Genomic DNA, 18516 nt, shown 5'->3' on the forward strand with positions numbered 1-18516 from the left:
AAAAGAAATCTCACATTTCAGATCCACAATTAGTTAGTGTCTTGAAAGCCAAATATTCTTTTTTTTTTTTTAACTGAACATGCTGTTGAAATATACTATTAATTAGTGTAAATATTGTAACATTCTGTAGCTTTTGGTAACAGATCAGTACAGCATATAGGAACTTTCTAAATATATTTCTAAATATGATGTGTTTACTCAGGTCTAAATGTTCACAATGACTGAATTCAATTTCTAGGCTTGAAAAATTGATTCTGTAGTATGGACCTATTTAATTACTGTACCTCAAGTCTATAAAGAAAGAACTGCCTAATTTTGTTTGATTAGGTTGTTAACAGTAACCAAAGAGAAGCTGTGGGAATATTTAGTCTTTAATTTCTCAAGGGACTGCTCCAGAAGCAACTTCCAGTGCTAGCAATTTCCCCCGACACATAGGAGAGTCTGGAGACATGAAGACAAGCTGCTACCTTGAATTTCTCATGTCGATTGTTACATTATTGATCACTTACATCAGCAGTTATCAGTATATTCTCCTAACCAGAAATGTACCTGCAGTTCCTATGGAGTTAGCATATATTTATCATCTGCCCAAATATGAGTGTCAAATGCACAAATAACATTGCAGATTAGCATGAGATGTGACCAAGACTAGCCATAGAAAGAAAAGCACCTTTCTTTTTCATTATATGCAGAATTAAATGCCCTTATTAGTTAGCTTCTTTTTACCCTGGCAGAAGGGTAAAAAATAAACCTTTTTAATCTTTAAAAGATGACTAACTTTCAGTGATTTTATTCAGACATACTTAAATAATTTATATGTCGGTTTAAATAAGTGCTTTCATAGCATAATTGTAAAAATCTGTCACATTTATTTTCCACTGTGGTCTTGTTTGCTGCTTACTTTGTGTAGAGAAACTGGGATTTTGAAAATCATTTGATTTTTCTAAGACCACAGTCACAAATCTTATTTGCTAAGATTTTTATCTTTTTGCCATGGAAATGGCAGTCTTATAAATAGGAATAGGTTATAAATAGTAATGGATTGATGGTTGATTAAATTTTTCATTATGATTATGCAAAGGAAAAGTAGGAATGTACCATCTGCATAAAATTGCACTACAGCATACCTCTGGGAGGCCTGATTTCAGAATTGTGACTAAAAAGTGTATTAGTTTTATGTTTTTCCTTTTTATCTATGTAGCACAATATATAGTGCATTACACTATCAGAAAAGGTTTCTTCTAAGCTCATAACAAGGAATTTTGCATCCTATTACTCCAGAAAGAAGCAGGGTGGAGACTTTTATGAGTTTCTACCTGTATTAAGTCATGCAATGAGAAAAAACTTTCAAGGACCTCAGCTACACTAGGTCAATGCAAAATTTTAAGGTTTCTAAATTTATAATTTATTTATATTTATTTAGGCTCATGTAGCACATGTATTCATTGTTTCAAAATTAAGTTCTTTCTTGGAATAAATGCTGTGGAATTAAAGTATAGTGCAGCAGTTAAGTACTGCTGACTGGGATATAATAATTTTCCTTAGGATCAATACTAAACAAGAAGAGCCTCAAACAATTAACCTCATCAATCATCAATGCCATATAATAACATTTTTCAGGGATTGTTTTCTTAATATGTTTTTAAGTGGAAAAAAAAGAAAATTGGATATATAGAGTTTTTCAGAGAGGCAAAGAGAGTGTTAGAGAATAACTGTCACATACATGAGCCAAACTGGCTTGTTGGTATTTGGGCTACAGTTGAATGGAATGCTGAAAGCCAAGTCAGTCTTTTCTAGAACAATTCAAGGGAAGGAAAATACCAAATGTCAGTGTTTATGAGTTTTGCATTTGTCTGTGTTCATGCAAACAGAGTGCTCACAGATAAACAACTGATGCAGCTCAAACACCCAAATGAAAATATAATGAAATAATGACATAAAAAGCCATTACTTCAATGAAAGTATCTTTTTGTGGTTTTGACCATTTATACTTTTTGAGCTAGCTTTCATATGGCAATAACATTTGCGACCATGCTGATTTACATGTCTGAGCTTGAGGTCCATAAATGTTCTGAGCATTTATGACAATCAGCAGATAGAATCTAAGTCTTCTGTCTCCAGTTAGAGTCTATCAACACATAATAGCAAATCTCCATGACAGTTTTGTTTATTAGGACTGGCCATCTGAGCTTGGAGCTAGTTGTTATCTGGAGAGTTTGTACACATTAATAAATATACAAGTGAGTAGTCCAAACAGAAGTATGGACCTGGATGATGGCTACTAAAATCATGATGACTATTACTGGAAAATGTCTATGTTGGGATTTGCATCTGGTTTTGCATCTATAATGAAACCTAAATAATATTATTTATCAGGAGCCATACAGATCAGTTTGTTATGACAGGGAGAAGAAAAAAAGAAACATGGTATAGGTGATAATGCAACATACTCTGTTGTGCTTTATTTCAAGTGGCCACCCAAGAATGATTCTTAAAGGGCTAGTATTGTGTAGGGGATTATTTTATTATTATTGTTTTTATTGTTGATGCTTTTCTTAAATGTCAGAGAGGAAAGTCTAATTAAGGTCATTATGGATTTTAAATCCTACTTAGACATTTTTGCTGAGTTAAGATATCTTCTGTTTAAACTTAAATAAACTATATCTCATTGTGTGTGTGTATATATATATATGTAAATAATTCAAGTTTATATAGTTATTTTCCAAATTCTTAAACTTAGACTGAAGTCTAACTGTGGTTAGTTTTATCGCAAATAATTGACTAGTAAGGAGAACTGTTATAAAGGATAGTCTTATAAAAAATGGATGTTCTTTAATTCTTATTTTTATTCATCATATTTATTTTAACAGAGGTCACAGCAAAATTGATCTGCTGAAAGTATTCTGATCCTGGGGTTTTTTTTAACTCTTTGATGCTGAGCACTGATGGTCAAAGGTACAAAACATGTCAGCAAGAAACTCCATGCACTGAGTACACGTTTATTGTTTTTGTCCCACACAATGCTTTATCTCAGGCACTTTTCAGTACAAGACAGATGCCAAAATAAAACCAAGTCCAGTGGTATGTGTGTAGATCCAATATTTTTTACTCTAACACAATGTTTATGGTATTGCATAAGGTTTTTTTGCTCTCTACATATGTTGCAGGAACTAGGTGTTAGTGATTGCCCAGGAAATAAGTGTTAATAGTATGTGAAAATTTTGTTTTGTATGTTTCTTGACTTACTAAGTCAAGAAATGCCGAACATTTCTCATAACGATGAGCTTCATTCTACTTGCTTGCATTCAGAGCATTCCAAAGGAAATTGATGGGCTACTCAATGCAGTTGGAATTGCTAAATATTTGCAGGTAGCATATGAATAATCTGATTTTCATCCTTTATTTGTTTTTTCCTCAACAATCAAAATTCTTCAGGGATTTTTTTTTTCATTTAATGGAAGGAAAAAATCTGTCAAATATTCTTTCGTCATAATTGCTACAATGTCACATTACCATTTACTAAGTTTAAAACAAAATGGAAAACAGATGCTCTTGACTTTTCTTGGGAATGGTAAATTATAATATGATGCAACTTATCAGTTGTGTGACTAAAGCTACAGCTGTCTGGAATTCAGAATTCTGTTTTAAATGGTGAGCACTTGCATTACTGTGTCATACTTTTGATTTTATTGGTTTGTTCTCATAAATGTTAAACATAAATTAATTCTTCTGCTCTCGTTTTGTTTATCTAAAAAGCAAAGCTTAAAAATTTCAGCTAGACTACATAAGTGGTTCAGAATGTACTTCAGAAATGCTTCCAAAATCTGAATTGCTTGCTTTGGATCTTGCCTTCTATTTCCTCAGCAGTAAAAGGCTGATCTAAATATTTCTTTGAGCTGAAGAATTACTTTCATATTTAAGGGGAAAAAAATTAGAAAAGGAGCTCTTTGAATTATTTTTAAAAAGTAGAAAATAACATCCTACATCCCAAATACAGGGAAATTGTACTCTTTCAGGTTTCAGCATTATGCTTTAGAATAGAATTAAATTACCTCAAAATGATTCTTTTTTTGTGAATTGTATGCCAAAAATAAAAGGGAAAGTCCTTTTTGTTTGAATAATTTGTGATTTTTTTTTAATAATATAAATGAGCTCACTAGCAATTTTCAGTATGTGCCCAGAAAGTCAGGATTTCAAATCAACGTCCTATGTTCCAGAGAACCCACGCTTGCAGAGCTTTTGCCAGCTGGAAATCTCTGAGAACAGGACCGGAAGTACTGGCTTAGCACTTTAATTTATTAATAACTTTACCTTATTTCTTTCAGATACATATGTTATTACAGACAATTCTGTATTTTACTTCAACAATCATATATTGTTCATCTTACTCAAGTCCTGGAGATCTCATTACTTCTGTCTTACATTTGTTCTGTTTCAACATAGTGACATCTGTATGCTATCATAGTATTAACAATATTGCACTGTTGTACAGTACAGACCTTTAACAGTTACTCAGTTAAGCTGTTGAACAAATGGCTTCTTTTACAAAGCAGAGCAAATGTTCTTATTTGCTGATGTCAGTGTTCAATTTCATTTGCAAGGTGGAAGAAATAAAGGCATATCACCTTGCCTTTTGGCAACACGGTTTTGCAGACCATAGATCCGTGTAGAAGTTAGCAGATTGACCGACATGAACTGTGTAGGCAGTATTCAAGAGAAAACAAGCTACCTTAGCTATAAAGTAGTCTTAAGATATCTCATGTTAACTGCTTGCTTAGATGCCTGATTTAGAATGCTATAAAATCAGTGTATTTTCTTAGAGGATGTATTTTCTCCTACATGTTATGAAATCTGTAGCAACAGTGCAGAAAGTTCAGATTCCTAATGCAAGCAGCTAAGCTATGTGCTTAAATTGTAAATAATTTTCTGTGATCCTGCTTTTTGTTCCAAGACCCCTGAAAGTAGGGCAAAAAAATCTTATTTCAAATGATTACCTTTTACATTGAAACTATTCAGAGATAATAAACTGTAAAGTTCTTTTCAAAGGATAGCAAATTTGTTTCAGCATGGGGGTGGGAGGGAAGTAGATGAACAACTGTGTCCTGCTTTTTAGTGTTCAAAATTATACCAGTCATCTAACGTTATATGGTTTCAACAGTAATAGTGAAATAAACACATATTAGTGAGGTGTATGGAGAAAACATAACATAGCTTCCATTGATTATTTATTTGTTTGAAAAAAGTCTTGGAGCCAATTTGCAAATATATATGACCAAATGTGATCATAGAAGCTTTTTGAATCTCACTGAAATTCATTGAATATTTGGTCAGGTGCATTATAAAGGTACCACTAAATATCTGTTTGCATCTTTTGGAACTTTGAATACTTTTTGATAGTCTTTTTCTTTTGATAAGTAATAACCTGTAAGTGAGACTTTACAGAGTTTTTAAAACTACTTCTGTCTTCTATACTGTAGGATTATCTTGGTGTTCATCCATATGAGTACTTTTGGCTTCTTTTAATTGCTGTTATGCTTGTCCTATGTAACTTCATTTTATTTCAAGTTCTTCCTACTTCGTAGATATTTTGATTTTTTAAAATTTTGATAAACTAAAGGTTGGTTTTCTCTTGCTACTTTTAGATATACTCCAGTGATTAGAACATAACTACTGTTATGGCCGCAAGTATTAGCTGGCAGTGAGTAGCATTCCTTTCTGTATGTGCTTTTGGATTGTTTTTATAAAGTGCTGTTGAAGAAGGAAATCATCTACTCAGCAAGCTACTTGACATGTTTCTTCTCTGAAAAAAAAGTTGCATGTGTAGAATTAAAGGCAATAGGCACCTTTTTCTCTCAGAAACCAGTCTTGGTCTTTTTATTGTCCAGTCCAAATCACCCCTTTTCTTACTGATACAAAGATTTAGAGCTGCGTGCATTTCATCATTGAAATGAATACTTTTCAACTGTGTAGAAACTCATCTTACATCTGTTTGCCACATGGTAGCCATCTAATTCAGAAGAATCTCCTGTAATATGTAGTTGTTAGAGCACTATATAGATATTTTTCAAAACTGTATAAATCTTCCAGTCTGTAGAAGCATAAAACATTCAAAGGCTTACTGCTGTTACTACCCTAGTCTATGACTGAACCAAATCAATGCAGCCTTTACCAGGGCTATGATAATAGAACTATTCTATGAAATATCTACTGAAGGGATTGTACAAAGACTTATTTAACTGCTTCCACTATTTACCTGAATTATTATTGTTTCACCCAGAAGTTAGCACACTTTTGTTAAATGAGGGGTTAAGCAGTTATTTCTGGACACAGCATACAGCATTATCCCTTACAAATGTCAGTTAAGCTGTCATATGTAGTACCTGTCAGCATGTATAACAGCTCTTCTCAGGGCAAGCTGGGTGTATTCTGTGTACTTTTACCTTCTGTCATTTCATTCACAACAACGCCTGGAAATACCTTTCTTTTTTCCCCTATCTTCCATAGCATTATTCATAGAATCCACTACTTTGAATCTCCATGGTCTTCCCATGCTGATGTGCACTTGAAGCTAATTTAGCTTCAAGTTAGCTGTTCTTAAATATAACAGTCATTCTGCTTCCACTGTCGCGCATATTTTAGATCAATGAATTCATAAAATTTTGAGATGTGGCATTCCTCTTTAAACAATATAGACATCATTATTAAACTTAATAATAATTTTTGGAATTAATATATTTTAAAACAAATTGATACCAATTATGTTACCAATAGGAAAACTATTGCAAAATCAAGGTTAACAAACTTGTTTAATAAAACGAACTCTCTAATTACCACAAGTTCTTCATTAGCTGCCTTGTTAGCAGCCTAGTTTTCATAAACTTAGATTTTTGCTCGTGACAGAGTTCACAACTAACAGAAAATTAATTGTTATTTAAGTGGACTTTATTTTGATACATAACATACAGTGTCAGTGATCAGGGGTTAAAAGGCAAGTTCTCTCAGGAATGAATCATGGCACATAAAGCAAGGTCAAAACAAGTCCTTCCAAATCTGTGTTTTGAGACTGTGCATCCTGCAAGCTACTGAGAGCTCCAAACTTTAAAAACTTACTCAGTTGGCTGGGAGTGCTTTTCTGATGCATTTCAGCTGTGTAATTTGCATCCTGGTTCATCCAAACAAGTGACTGATTCAGAAGCAGATTTTTAGAAAAAATATAGGTGCATGTTATTTAATGGATTGGTAAAAGCGAAGTAGTACAGTGCTCAGTTAATCATTCTGAAGTTGTGCTATCAGAAAAATTGCATGGAATCTGAAGTAATGTGGGTAGAAAAGTTTTGTGATTTATGTGTAGTCTAATCAGTAAGCAGTCTTCATTAAAGAAGAATTTCTGAAGGGTGGAAAGTAACAGAAGAGAAATAAAGTTGATAATGTAAAAGCTGTCTCTGAGCTGCAGTACAATGTGTGTTTACATTATTTGCAAAAGAAAAGATATAAAGAGGGGAAGGGTCCACCAAGAACTTGGGCCTGATTTACAGTCACTAATGAAAGAGTACTGTTAGTTTAACATGTGTCCATCCCAACTGTTTATGACTGTTCTACTGTGAGCTTTCTTCCAAGCATCAGCACAAGGGCTTGTGCTTGACACAGCTTGTGGCTTCACGTTCTGTTATCATGATTAAAACCTGCCTGGATCAGCACTGTAATACTTTTCTTTTTGTACTATGTTAATATGTAAAGGTCCACTATCAAAATTAGTTTTAAATTAATCTTGTAAATCACTTAATACTGTTCCCTTGACAGTGACTTAAAAACTCTTGTGCTTATGTGTAATCTTTTGCTCCTATTTGGGGTTTTGTTTTTTGGTTTTGGTTTTTTTTCTGAGGAGCACTGGGAAAGAAAGACCCATTCTTTGTTTACGGCTGTTTTTCACAGAAAATGGGTTTTTGTTTCATACTTCCCTATTCTTAATCCTTCTGAGAATTTCTGTTGGGAAAACTATTTTTTCTGATACAGCAGGGTTCTGGCAATAGTCTTCAGCATACCCTTGCTCTTATTAATATAAGTTAGGCCTGCTGTTCTCAGGGCAGAACATTGCAGTAGTAAAAGAACAGAAATCTATTAAAAATTACCTTGGATGCTCCATTTACTTTAATAATATCAAACCACATTTACTGCTCTGTAGTTTACCTTACAACGTACAAGAGAAAAGAGAAAAAAGGGAGTCACTTTGCATGCCCATGAGTTATGAGACATCTTCATATGATACTTATTTTCCTGTCATGTAAAATTAACAGTGATCATCTGTGTTCCAGTTTTGATTAGTGCAAATTCTGCATGAAAACATTTTTGAGAGCCTTACTAAGCTAAAACTAATGAAGAATGCAGCATCTGGCTTGCTAATGTTATTAACTACAACAAATGAAAGATTATTAGTTTAATATTTGTTATATTTGTTTATACACAAAAATAGAGTTTTTAGGATTTCTAAAATATACTTTTAGGTTTGGGGATTTTTTTTAATACTAGTTTAATACTTTCAATGTAAATATCTTGTGGCTAGGTACTTCTATTTCAGATAAATGGAGCCTTTTCTGATACAACTCACCTCCAGAACAAAATTCCTTCAAATTTAAATAAATTAAATTGACCATCTTATGTTAGAAGAGTACCAAATACATATATATACATATGACATATTTCCACTGAAGCAGTTAAGTGTAACAAGTAAGCAATTCAGTAATTCTCAATTCAGTGTTTGTACCTAGCTCCATAATTCAGTTTCTACTGAATTGCAGTTAATGAAACAGCTTCCATCATAGCTTTTTCCTATCAATCTGACTTTAAAAGCAGAGCAGTGTGAATTCATAGCTATAAGTATTTTTTTTATAAGGGTCTCTCCAGTGTATATAAAATTCCTGGTGTTGATCTTCAGATGATAGTACAGAAAACATCTCTTTATCTGGTTTTCTGCCTCAGTGAGTGATAGGTATTTGTTACAAGGTTTTTGATGTAATTTCATTACTAGGCCTTTTTCTTGATTATCTTGAATTTTAATTGGGGGGATTATTTTTTTTTGCTACCGATTGATACCTTCCTTGCAAAGTCATTTTGTAAGTTATAACAGAGAACTAGAATGTCAAAACAGGAATTTATTTCTTCCGTAGTCCATCTTTCATATAACAGGGAGGTCCAGGACTGCTGTAGTGCTGCTCTCCAAAAGTACAGTCAAGAAAGGAAAACATAATATCGTACTGTAAGCAGGAGTGCTCACATATATTCAATGTTATGGAAAGCGGTATTGGTATGTTTGTTAGTTGATTTTTTTTCTTCTTGATTCTAACTGGTTTTCATTATATGCTTGAACCAAAACATTTAAACATTTTTTACTTCCCTCTAGTTTATGAGTTACCTTGGCATTCTCAATCATTTTATAGAACCTATGTATATGATTTTCTAAATTATTTTCCAATTGACTTTTGGCAATTTGTGTAATGGGGAAATCAAGGTTCAGCCTGGGTTGTTTTGGGGAGAAGAAAATCTCAGTCACCTACTTAAAAATTTTTCAAACATGGTATGCATTCTGTGTCCATCATGCTCTTTCCTTTAGCAATTTCATTATCAAAACACCCTTCTTTGGACAGCTTTATTTTATAATTTCTGTTTTGAGAGAACATAAAAATATTGGCCATTATTCTCAGCATAAAAGCGTAAGTTAATAAAAGGATTAATTTCTCAGGTCTTTTTGAAAGAAACTCTATTTCACAACTCTTACAGAAAATAGAACATACTGACTGACTAGGTCAGTCTCAGGACTGAGCCACAATAGATGACTAAAAATACTTTATTTCCTATGCCTTTTTTATTCTACTATGACTGAGTAAAAAATGAACCTTTAGAAAAAGACTGGTTTTTTTTTTACCTCATGATTTCATATTGCCTTTGTTCTGCCACTTACCCATGTCTCTGAGTTGATCAGTAAAGGAAGATTTGCTAGAAAGTTCTCAGGACTTCTTTTTCTCTATGATTTTCTTGCTACTCTTGAACAGCTGGATGCTACTTTGTTCAGTGTTGGGATGTTTAATCTGTTCTGGTTCAATTCTTGCTGACATTTCCTTGCAAAAGTCTTTGGTTCAAGGAAAGCAGTTCAATGTGCATTCTCCTTGTAGAAAGCTAAGGATCAAACATAGGTGACTATTTCAGAAGATGCTGTTATTGCTAAGGAGAATGGTATTATCCATCTCTTGAAAGTAACAGAATGAAAAATGAAAGCAATTTTGGCTCTCCTTTATTTTCAAAAAGGTTTTTCTCACTATCTCTATTGGAGGATGACTACAGTTTGTGCATGGTTTTGACCAGAAAAAATGTTCTATGCTTGTAACTGTAGGTGCCCTAAATGAATTTCATAGATCTTTTACAGCCCTATTTTATATAATTCTGTGCTCTAGTTTTCATTTATTCTATATATTTAATTTTATGGAATATTTAGAGAAAAATAGTAAACTGATTTTGTCAGGAATATGAGAAGTAAAAAGGATACTCCTCTTGTAAATTCTGTTGTCATTTGTTTTTGTTCCACCTACCAAACAGATATACCTTGTCTAATATATCTTAGGAAAAGGTAAATGTACAGTCAGTATTCCTTTTTTATCCTTATTCTCATCTGTATTTTTTTCCCTTGCCCTGTGATTCTTCATTGTCTCCTTGATAAATCTTGTAAATGTTTCTGGAAATGAAGTAGCATTGTCTTTTTTTAATTTTTCAAACTGAAGATTTGAACTGTATAAATTCATTTTTGTTTTGACAGTCTTTGAGCTGCTGAATCAGTTAAACAAAAGATGGTTCAGTTTACTAAGATCTACTCATTGAGAAGAGAATCTTCAAGTTGCCTCTGTATTGCATTGTTTATTTTGTACCTTTGTTTAGTGCTTCAATTTTCTGGAAGAAGTCCCAGAATGTCAAATGTGTTGCCAGACTGTGTTTATTTTAGAAAGAGTTCTGGTTGGTGTTTTTTTATGTGGAAACCTAAAAGTGTGAGAGAGGCAGTGATTTCTTTTGCTAGAATTCATGGAGATTTGCATGGCTGGTTTTCTTTTATTTATTTATTTTAATTTTTCTTTTATCCATAGCACTTAGACTTGGATGGTCTTTTCATTTTCTTGTTCTCAGTCTTAACAATTAAATATTGAAAATTTATCTAAAAATTTAGTGGTAATCTAGGGTTTTCTACAACTGAGAAAGAGGCTGAATTTGTTTATAACTTCAGATTTACACTGTGCTATTTTAGATTTGCCTCAGCCTTTTGATGCTTAGATCTCTTTTGGCTTTTATGTACTACTTGGAAATCAAAAAATGAATTATATTGCTGTGATTTTTCAAGAATTCAGAAAAGGTAACATGAGAGAGAGGAAATAACAGTTTATATCTATAACTACAACTTGTCTAGTTTGCTACACTTAACAAATGAACCTTGACTCTTGACTGGAATAATAATTTCAAAAAAAATAGAGCATTATGTTTCAGGAATTATATATTCTTTATCTTTCTCTAGAAATATTTTCACATTATAGTAATTGTAATTGCAAGTCAGGGCAATTTTTATGATTGATTCCCATAGCCTAAATCTGTTGTAATCTGAGTATGGGTAAATCCCTGGCAACCAGATAATCTTTGAAAGGTTAAAACATCTCCCTCATAATTTCTAGTTGAAGATAAAGGCCCATTTTTGTAGATGACTTCATATAGTCAGTCTAGACAATCTAATTATCAAAAACCATTTTTTTCTTCTTTCCTCTTACTTACTGAAACCAATATGGTGCTTAAGATATGACAAATACTGACTCTGTGTAATCACAATCATATTCTCGTTAAAAGTACAAATGCCTCTCTTTTCCCAGTGCTTACACAAATGCCTGCCTCCATGGATGAAGGATTAATTCTCCTACTCTTTGTGCTGTGTCTGCAGAGAGCATGAGTAACTTTGTACTATTGGCTTCTGTTCTGCTGTACTCTTAATGCTGTGAAAAATCATGTAGCAATAAATAAAATTTTGGGTTATTTTACTGAGTAAATTTTGTTATCTCTTCAGCTGAGAAGCAAGTCAATGCCAATAATATTTATGTAGCTAATATTTCTCTTTGAATTTCCTCACCTTCAAGCTCTCCACATGTACAGCTCACATTGACTTCAGGGAGTGTTCTATAAATTCAGAAGTTGTGAATTTTGGACATTTGATGAGTGGAATACACAACATATACGTCTTTTGCTATTTAAGTGAAATTATGAAAATGGGAAAGCAAAGTTTGTTTGAAACTAATCATCTTGTTTCCTTTTTCTTCTGTTCTGAGCATTGCCACTTTGCTATCTCTAGAGGAGATAAATACCAAAACTTTCTGTTACGTTTTCCAATTTTCATTCCAGTCCTGCAGCATTATTTTCTCCTGAAAATAATGTTAAGGTTTTTTTCAGATTGTCATGCTCTCCAGCAGGGATTTCCTATTACTGTAATGTGAAGAATTTCAGTGAGAGAAGTCTGCAGAAGCAGGGAAATACCACAAAACATACTCTAGGATCAGCTTTGGATGCTGTGATATTATAATGCCTGCAATTTTTCTGTGTGGTTACAACAAAGTGATTCTGATAATAAAATGGCAACAAGATTCCCAATCTCGTAACTGAAATGACTATGAAGTGACATTCAGAAGGCTTGCATATATAGTGGGGAGCTGAACAAAACTAGTCCAAAAGAAACACCAGGCACAGAGATGAACTCTTGCCCTTCTTGGCCACTTGATGCAGCTACCTTAGATTCCCTAGCTCAGGCTTAGAAATTAAGTTCATCTTCTGAGGATGATAACCTAAATAAACATTTAAAATTATAAAGTCATGCTTTACAGGGCATATGCCTGTTGTTGTTGCCTGTCATTTGCCTATTAAATAGCAAAGAGCATTTGTCAGGAACCAGGAAGCTGTAAATCTGAACCCAGTTGATGGAGTTTGAATTTGCACTTGCAGTTTCCCAGAAATATACCTTAGTAAGTGGGTTAAAAGTCTAATTTGGGCTTAGGAATCCTCTTCCCTTTGTCTTGAGAATGAACTGCAATGCATCCTGAAATATGACACCTGGAAAGATGATGACAGCATGTAAGAGGAAGACTGACTCTATCTGTAGAGATGCGACATCTGGCCTAAACCATGATATATTACACCTGTATAGGTTTCTGGTCCAATAATTTTAATTTGGCTTTAAAAAATAAAGAGGGTGCTTCTCTGTGCCAGGTTGTCTTACGAAGACCAAATTACTGAACGGTATCTCCCTAAGAAAGATTTGCAAGAAAACACATTGCAAGAGAATAAAATGCTAATTACATTTCATTCCTCAGAGGAGCAGGAGGTCTTTGAGAAGTGCATAAATATCTGCACTAGAAGATATTTTGCCTTACTTGGTGATTGGAGCAAGTAATTTATGCATGAAAGCTGTGCTATCTGCTGACTATTGTAATAGAAAAAGAAGTTGATTTTTCTTTTGCAGAAATAATCATATTTAGTTACAAATCCTATGCCTAAAATATTTTAAAGTCTAGTCTTCTGAGAGAGCAGATTTTAAGTCTTTTCAATTATGAGATAGCAGAAGAGCAAAAGGTTGCAAAATAAATGAGAAAAAGAAAAGATTACTTCTAAGATGCTTTTAGTTCTAGAACTATTCCTTAGCATGTACCAGTATGTTCAGATATGCAGTTGTAGAATCTTCAGTATCAAATCCAGGTTTCATTATTCAGAGCAAAAATACATTTCAAATGCATGGACCTTGAAGAAAAATAGCCTATTAATATCAGGCAGCTTGGTACATTTTGTATTGTATTTGGCATGCCACTTTGCAGAGTTGTCTCCTTGTTTGTGAAATTTCTTTTCTTCTCTTCAAAAATGTAATTTCCAGGTTGGATGAGTTAATTGAAACATTTCTCAAAGATAATGATCCTGATAGCTCTCTAGATGTTGGTGCTGACATGCAGAAGATCAAGTATTGCTTCGTTCACATGAAGGTATTTTTTTAAATGGGGATCAAAGTGCGGCTGGTACTCTGAAAATAACTTAGAGATATTCATGGTTAAAAAGTGTTAAAAGAAATTCAATGTAGTTGAGAGGTACTGGGAAAGGGTAAAACAATTTAACTTTAAATAGTGTGGAAGACTCATAGAAAACTTAAATTTAGATGGGCAAATTCAGCGGCGTTTTGTGGAAACATCAGCAAGGATCCCAGTATGCAGTAAATTGTAAGAGACTGGAAGTTACTGGAATCAAGACAAGTTGTTTTTACATGGATAGATGTTCTCATCTGTATTTCCAGCATTACTGAGGCTCTATTTTGGACAAACTATGTTGACAGGTAAAAATGTAGGTTAAAAATCTCATATCCCTTTACCTGTTGCACTAATTCGTCTCATGGGGTTGCAAGACCTTCTGAATCATTGAGAAAACAAGATACACTTGATAATTGTGAAATTATAGAAGATAATACTTTTCTGTATTTTGGGATATTGTCTTTTCAATATAATAGTGTATACATTCCTGATTTTAATTTATTATTTTTAAATAATTAGTTTTTAATTATATTTTTAATACTGTGATACTAGAGAACACTGGAGTTTGTGTAGAAAGAGTAAAGTAAATTCAACCCTTGCTAATGAAGATTAAAAAATACAATTTGTTTCATACTTGAGTCAATGGATATAATTTGACAGTCCACTGTGGCATGATTTTTTTCTGTCAAGACTATAGAAAGGTTTTACCTTTCTTTCTATAGCTAGACTCCCTCAGAATAGAATACAGAGCTGGACGGAAACTTAAAAGGGTGTGTATTTTTTGTTTCTCTTTATAGCAAATTATAAATCATCCAATGACTTCAGGTAAAAAACTGCTCTCAGAAGACATCTCTGAAGAAAAAAACAGTAATGAAGAACTGGAAAAACTGAAAGGACTATTGCAGCAAAGAGACAATGAAATCAATATCCTTTGTGGGGGAAAAAGTACTATTTGGATTTGAGATGATCTTACAACCATTTTTCTTTGTGTGAGAGAGGCTATACTGTGTTAAAGGAAATACTCAATTCCCAGCTTTTATGTGACAGGACTTCTGCTTTGCACCTGCTTCTCTTTCCATTTTTACCAAAATCAAAATCCTGGATCCAAGCACGTCTTCGCTTTAGAATGATCCAACCAATAACCAAATATTGTGGATCAGGCGACACCTAAAACATTCTCCTCAAGCAAATTAAACTACTTTTTAGAGGGGGAAACTGATGCTATATAAAGACCAATCTATTACCTTGCAAAGAATAGAATTTCCTGTGTGTCTTATTTTTAGCCAAATGAGGTGTTGCTTGGGGACTACTAGGCAATTTGCCCTTGGAACAAATATAAAACTTGTACTTTTTACATTTAAATTTAAATCTTTTTGCACATAAAAGCACTAAACTGTTCAGACGTGCTTTGTCCATTTCACTGCCTCACAGGAAACATGAGTAGCTGCACTGCAGCATGACAGGTGGAAGGTATTTTTAGCAGTTTGGCAGACCTGTGGGCTAACCACAGCCACTACAGCCCCAGCTTTGCGGCTACTCAGTGGGGGAAGTTTGTAACACAGCAGAGAAATTAAAATATGGGGTTGTTGAATGTAAAGATAACAGGGGTTTTTTCACAGTTATTAGTAGAGAGCAAACTCAGTTGCGTTCTTTATGCTCAACAATTCCAACTCAGTTTTACATGTCAAATGAGAATAGCATTTTTCATTGGGGTGTAGCATGTTACCTGTCTGAACTGAGGTGGCAGGAAAGCTTCCCCATTTCTGCTCTTTCACAGATGATAAGATTGTGTTTTTCCAAGGTCCAGTTTCAAATAAATTTAGCTACTACACTAACTCATTTCTTTTGAAAGAATTTTCTTTCAAAAACTTCTTCAGTTTTTTTAATTTTAATATCTGAAATTTTAATATCTGAATTCTCAGAAACATTTCCTCCTGAAATGAATTACTTCATTAGCATGAGAAAAAAAGCAAAAGATCTCTATCAAATGCACTTCTGCTCAACAGAATTATACAGCTTTGCCCACAGAAGTGAAAGGAGGAAACTTGTGCAAATCCACGTAAGAGTTAAATAGAAAGAATATAGGAAGACTTTGAAGACAAGACGGATTTAGGGAGTCTGCAGTGGCTAAGTGACAGTGCATCATCACTAGAACATTAATAACATGTCTAATGTGATGAAGTGGTGGGAAGTATGGAAGCTGTTGAATAAACTATGAGTTCCCTCTTGCCTACAGTAGCTAGAAGCTATCATAAAAACTGAATTGGAAAGTGTTTTATTATTATTACTTAGTCTAGTTAATAATATTCCCCAAAGACTACTTAGAATTTCTGCTGTTCATTAAGAAGATTAATTAGGATTAAGAAGAGTAGCATATAAAAAACCAGATCAGAGGGACTTCAGTGTTGCTAATTGAATGTATGCAGGATTTCCATTATATGTCCTCTATGAGCTGTTAGGCAAAATGTATTTATATTTAATATACTTCCAGTAAATTCACAGTGTTATTGCAAGAAATTTCCTAAAGACTTTTTCTGAATTTTAGTGAACCTTTTGTGAAAAGCTTACAGATAGAATATACTTGCAAGGCTGCCTGTAAATTAAGAGTTTTTTTCTTTTGTTATTCTGTAATAAAAAAGTTTTTTTATTACAGAATTTAAAAAATAAAAAGGGCCTACCATAATGGCAATAAGATCCTCTTTGTCTGTAAATGCTTTTATCAGGAGTTGATTGAATGGCATCAGCCATTGTGGTTGATGTGTGATTTTGTTATTGTTTTAGTAAGAACTAATCTGCTGTTTGGAAAAACTGAGGTGGATGAAAATAATCACAAAGAATATGTGCAACGTTATTTTCACATTCACACATATGCTTCCATAATGTGAATTTTTTCACTTTGGAAAAAAATAAAAGGCTTATGGACAAAGAGTGATGATAGTCACTTTAAAAAAAAAAAAAGGGAAAGAAAAAAATTTTTTCCTTAATATATTTTGCAGATATTCTGGTAACTATGCTAAAAAAAGAAAAAAAGAAAGCACGAGATACTCTTTCCCAGCTTAATGCCACCTCTGCTGGTTCTGCAGTCTTGGAGCAGTCTCCTTCTATGAGCTTGGAAGAAAGTCAGAGTCCATCTAGATGTTCTAGTCTGAAAGAGGCAAAAGTTTCCAGTTCTTCCATTCCCAGACTACCTTTTCCTTCCAGAGCAACAGGTTAGTGTAATTAATTAAGTGAACAGTTATTGCATCATTCCAGTATGATTTATAGTATATCCTTCAAATGTGAACCAAAACAAGGAAGCTTTATTTTTAGTGCTAGTCTTACTATGCTAATCCTATATCTACAAATGCAGGGTTTTAAATTTAAAGCCCTCTAAGGTGCTGATGGCTTTTACAAATTTATGTAAATACTCTGTTGAACAGCTGTATGGAACCATAATATAAATTCAGTTGCAGGCCCTTGATTCTTTCAGTAAATTAACAGAAAAAAAATGAGAGTTTGAGCATAATTCATTAAAAAATATAAGGAAATAATATTTTCCCCTGGAAGATCCATTTCAATTTATCCATATAAGTGATATTACAGGATTTAAGTTTGTGTTTAAATCATTGTAGAAGCAACTCAAACAATTGAAATAATATTGACCAGTTAGCATGGATTGGTAGGGCAGTTTTTATAGTGGTTATTTGAAAAGTATTAAATGTGGATCATTGCAATTTTCTTTCCTTACATCATTTGAGCTAGTTATTTATGAAAATAGGTAACAATATTCTTGCAAGTTGTTAATTTCAAAATCCACATGAAAAAAACTTCTAATAACTGTAGACAGATTTTTCTTGCATGGTTTCATGTTTTCTTCATTTTCTAGTTGAATTGTTCAAATAAAAAGATTTTTTGGTGTCAGCAGGTTCTAGAAGTTCTTATGTTTTTGTTACTAAAGAACATACCTCATCCTAAATTATCACATGCTACATATTCATGATTTATATTTCTGTAAGCTTTTTAAACATTTTGGGGGGTGGCTAGCTGAAGAAGACTTTTGACGTGAAACTCAGACATGGCAGCTGGCAAGTAGAAACTTAGGTTTTGCTAGAGTACTAGTGGGAATGGCATTCTTAAACCACATAAAGTTGCCAATTATCCTCTAAAATTGCATTGTAATTGAACTAGTCAGTTTTCACACGTTATTTTGTTTCAGTTGCTCAGCTACTGAGGAATTCCCTTTGCCTTCTACTTTTTGTATTAACCATCCTTCTTCTCATTTTATAGGAAGAATTTATTGGATTTGGTGTCACAATACTATAAACTAAATATAATCATGTCCTTATAACACATTTCCTTTTCATTACCTCAGAAATATGCCTGCAAATAACAGCTATATTTTTTCAACAAATTACTAGTATAATTAGATCTTTTATACAGTGGCATTTCTTTGATCTTT

The 18516-nt window shown here is 33.2% G+C and overlaps 1 protein-coding gene across 6 annotated transcripts in view; it reads left to right on the forward strand.

Moving 5' to 3' along the window:
- Window positions 1-18516, forward strand: part of KIF6 (kinesin family member 6) — a 160356-nt gene that overhangs the window by 48092 nt on the left and 93748 nt on the right. For all 6 annotated transcript variants that reach the window (XR_011679349.1, XM_071428240.1, XM_071428261.1 and 3 more), the window contains exons 11-13: window positions 13934-14039; window positions 14876-15002; window positions 17075-17287. Coding sequence is in view for 5 of the 6 variants with exons in the window: in XM_071428240.1 (XP_071284341.1) it covers window positions 13934-14039; window positions 14876-15002; window positions 17075-17287 (446 nt within the window). In the remaining variant the exon portion in view is untranslated. The remainder of the gene's footprint in view (window positions 1-13933; window positions 14040-14875; window positions 15003-17074; window positions 17288-18516) is intronic.

This window comes from Agelaius tricolor, unplaced genomic scaffold (genome assembly GCF_023055355.1).
Source record: "Agelaius tricolor isolate 1412-34295 unplaced genomic scaffold, bAgeTri1.0.p SCAF_1, whole genome shotgun sequence".
Classification (NCBI taxonomy): domain Eukaryota; kingdom Metazoa; phylum Chordata; class Aves; order Passeriformes; family Icteridae; genus Agelaius; species Agelaius tricolor.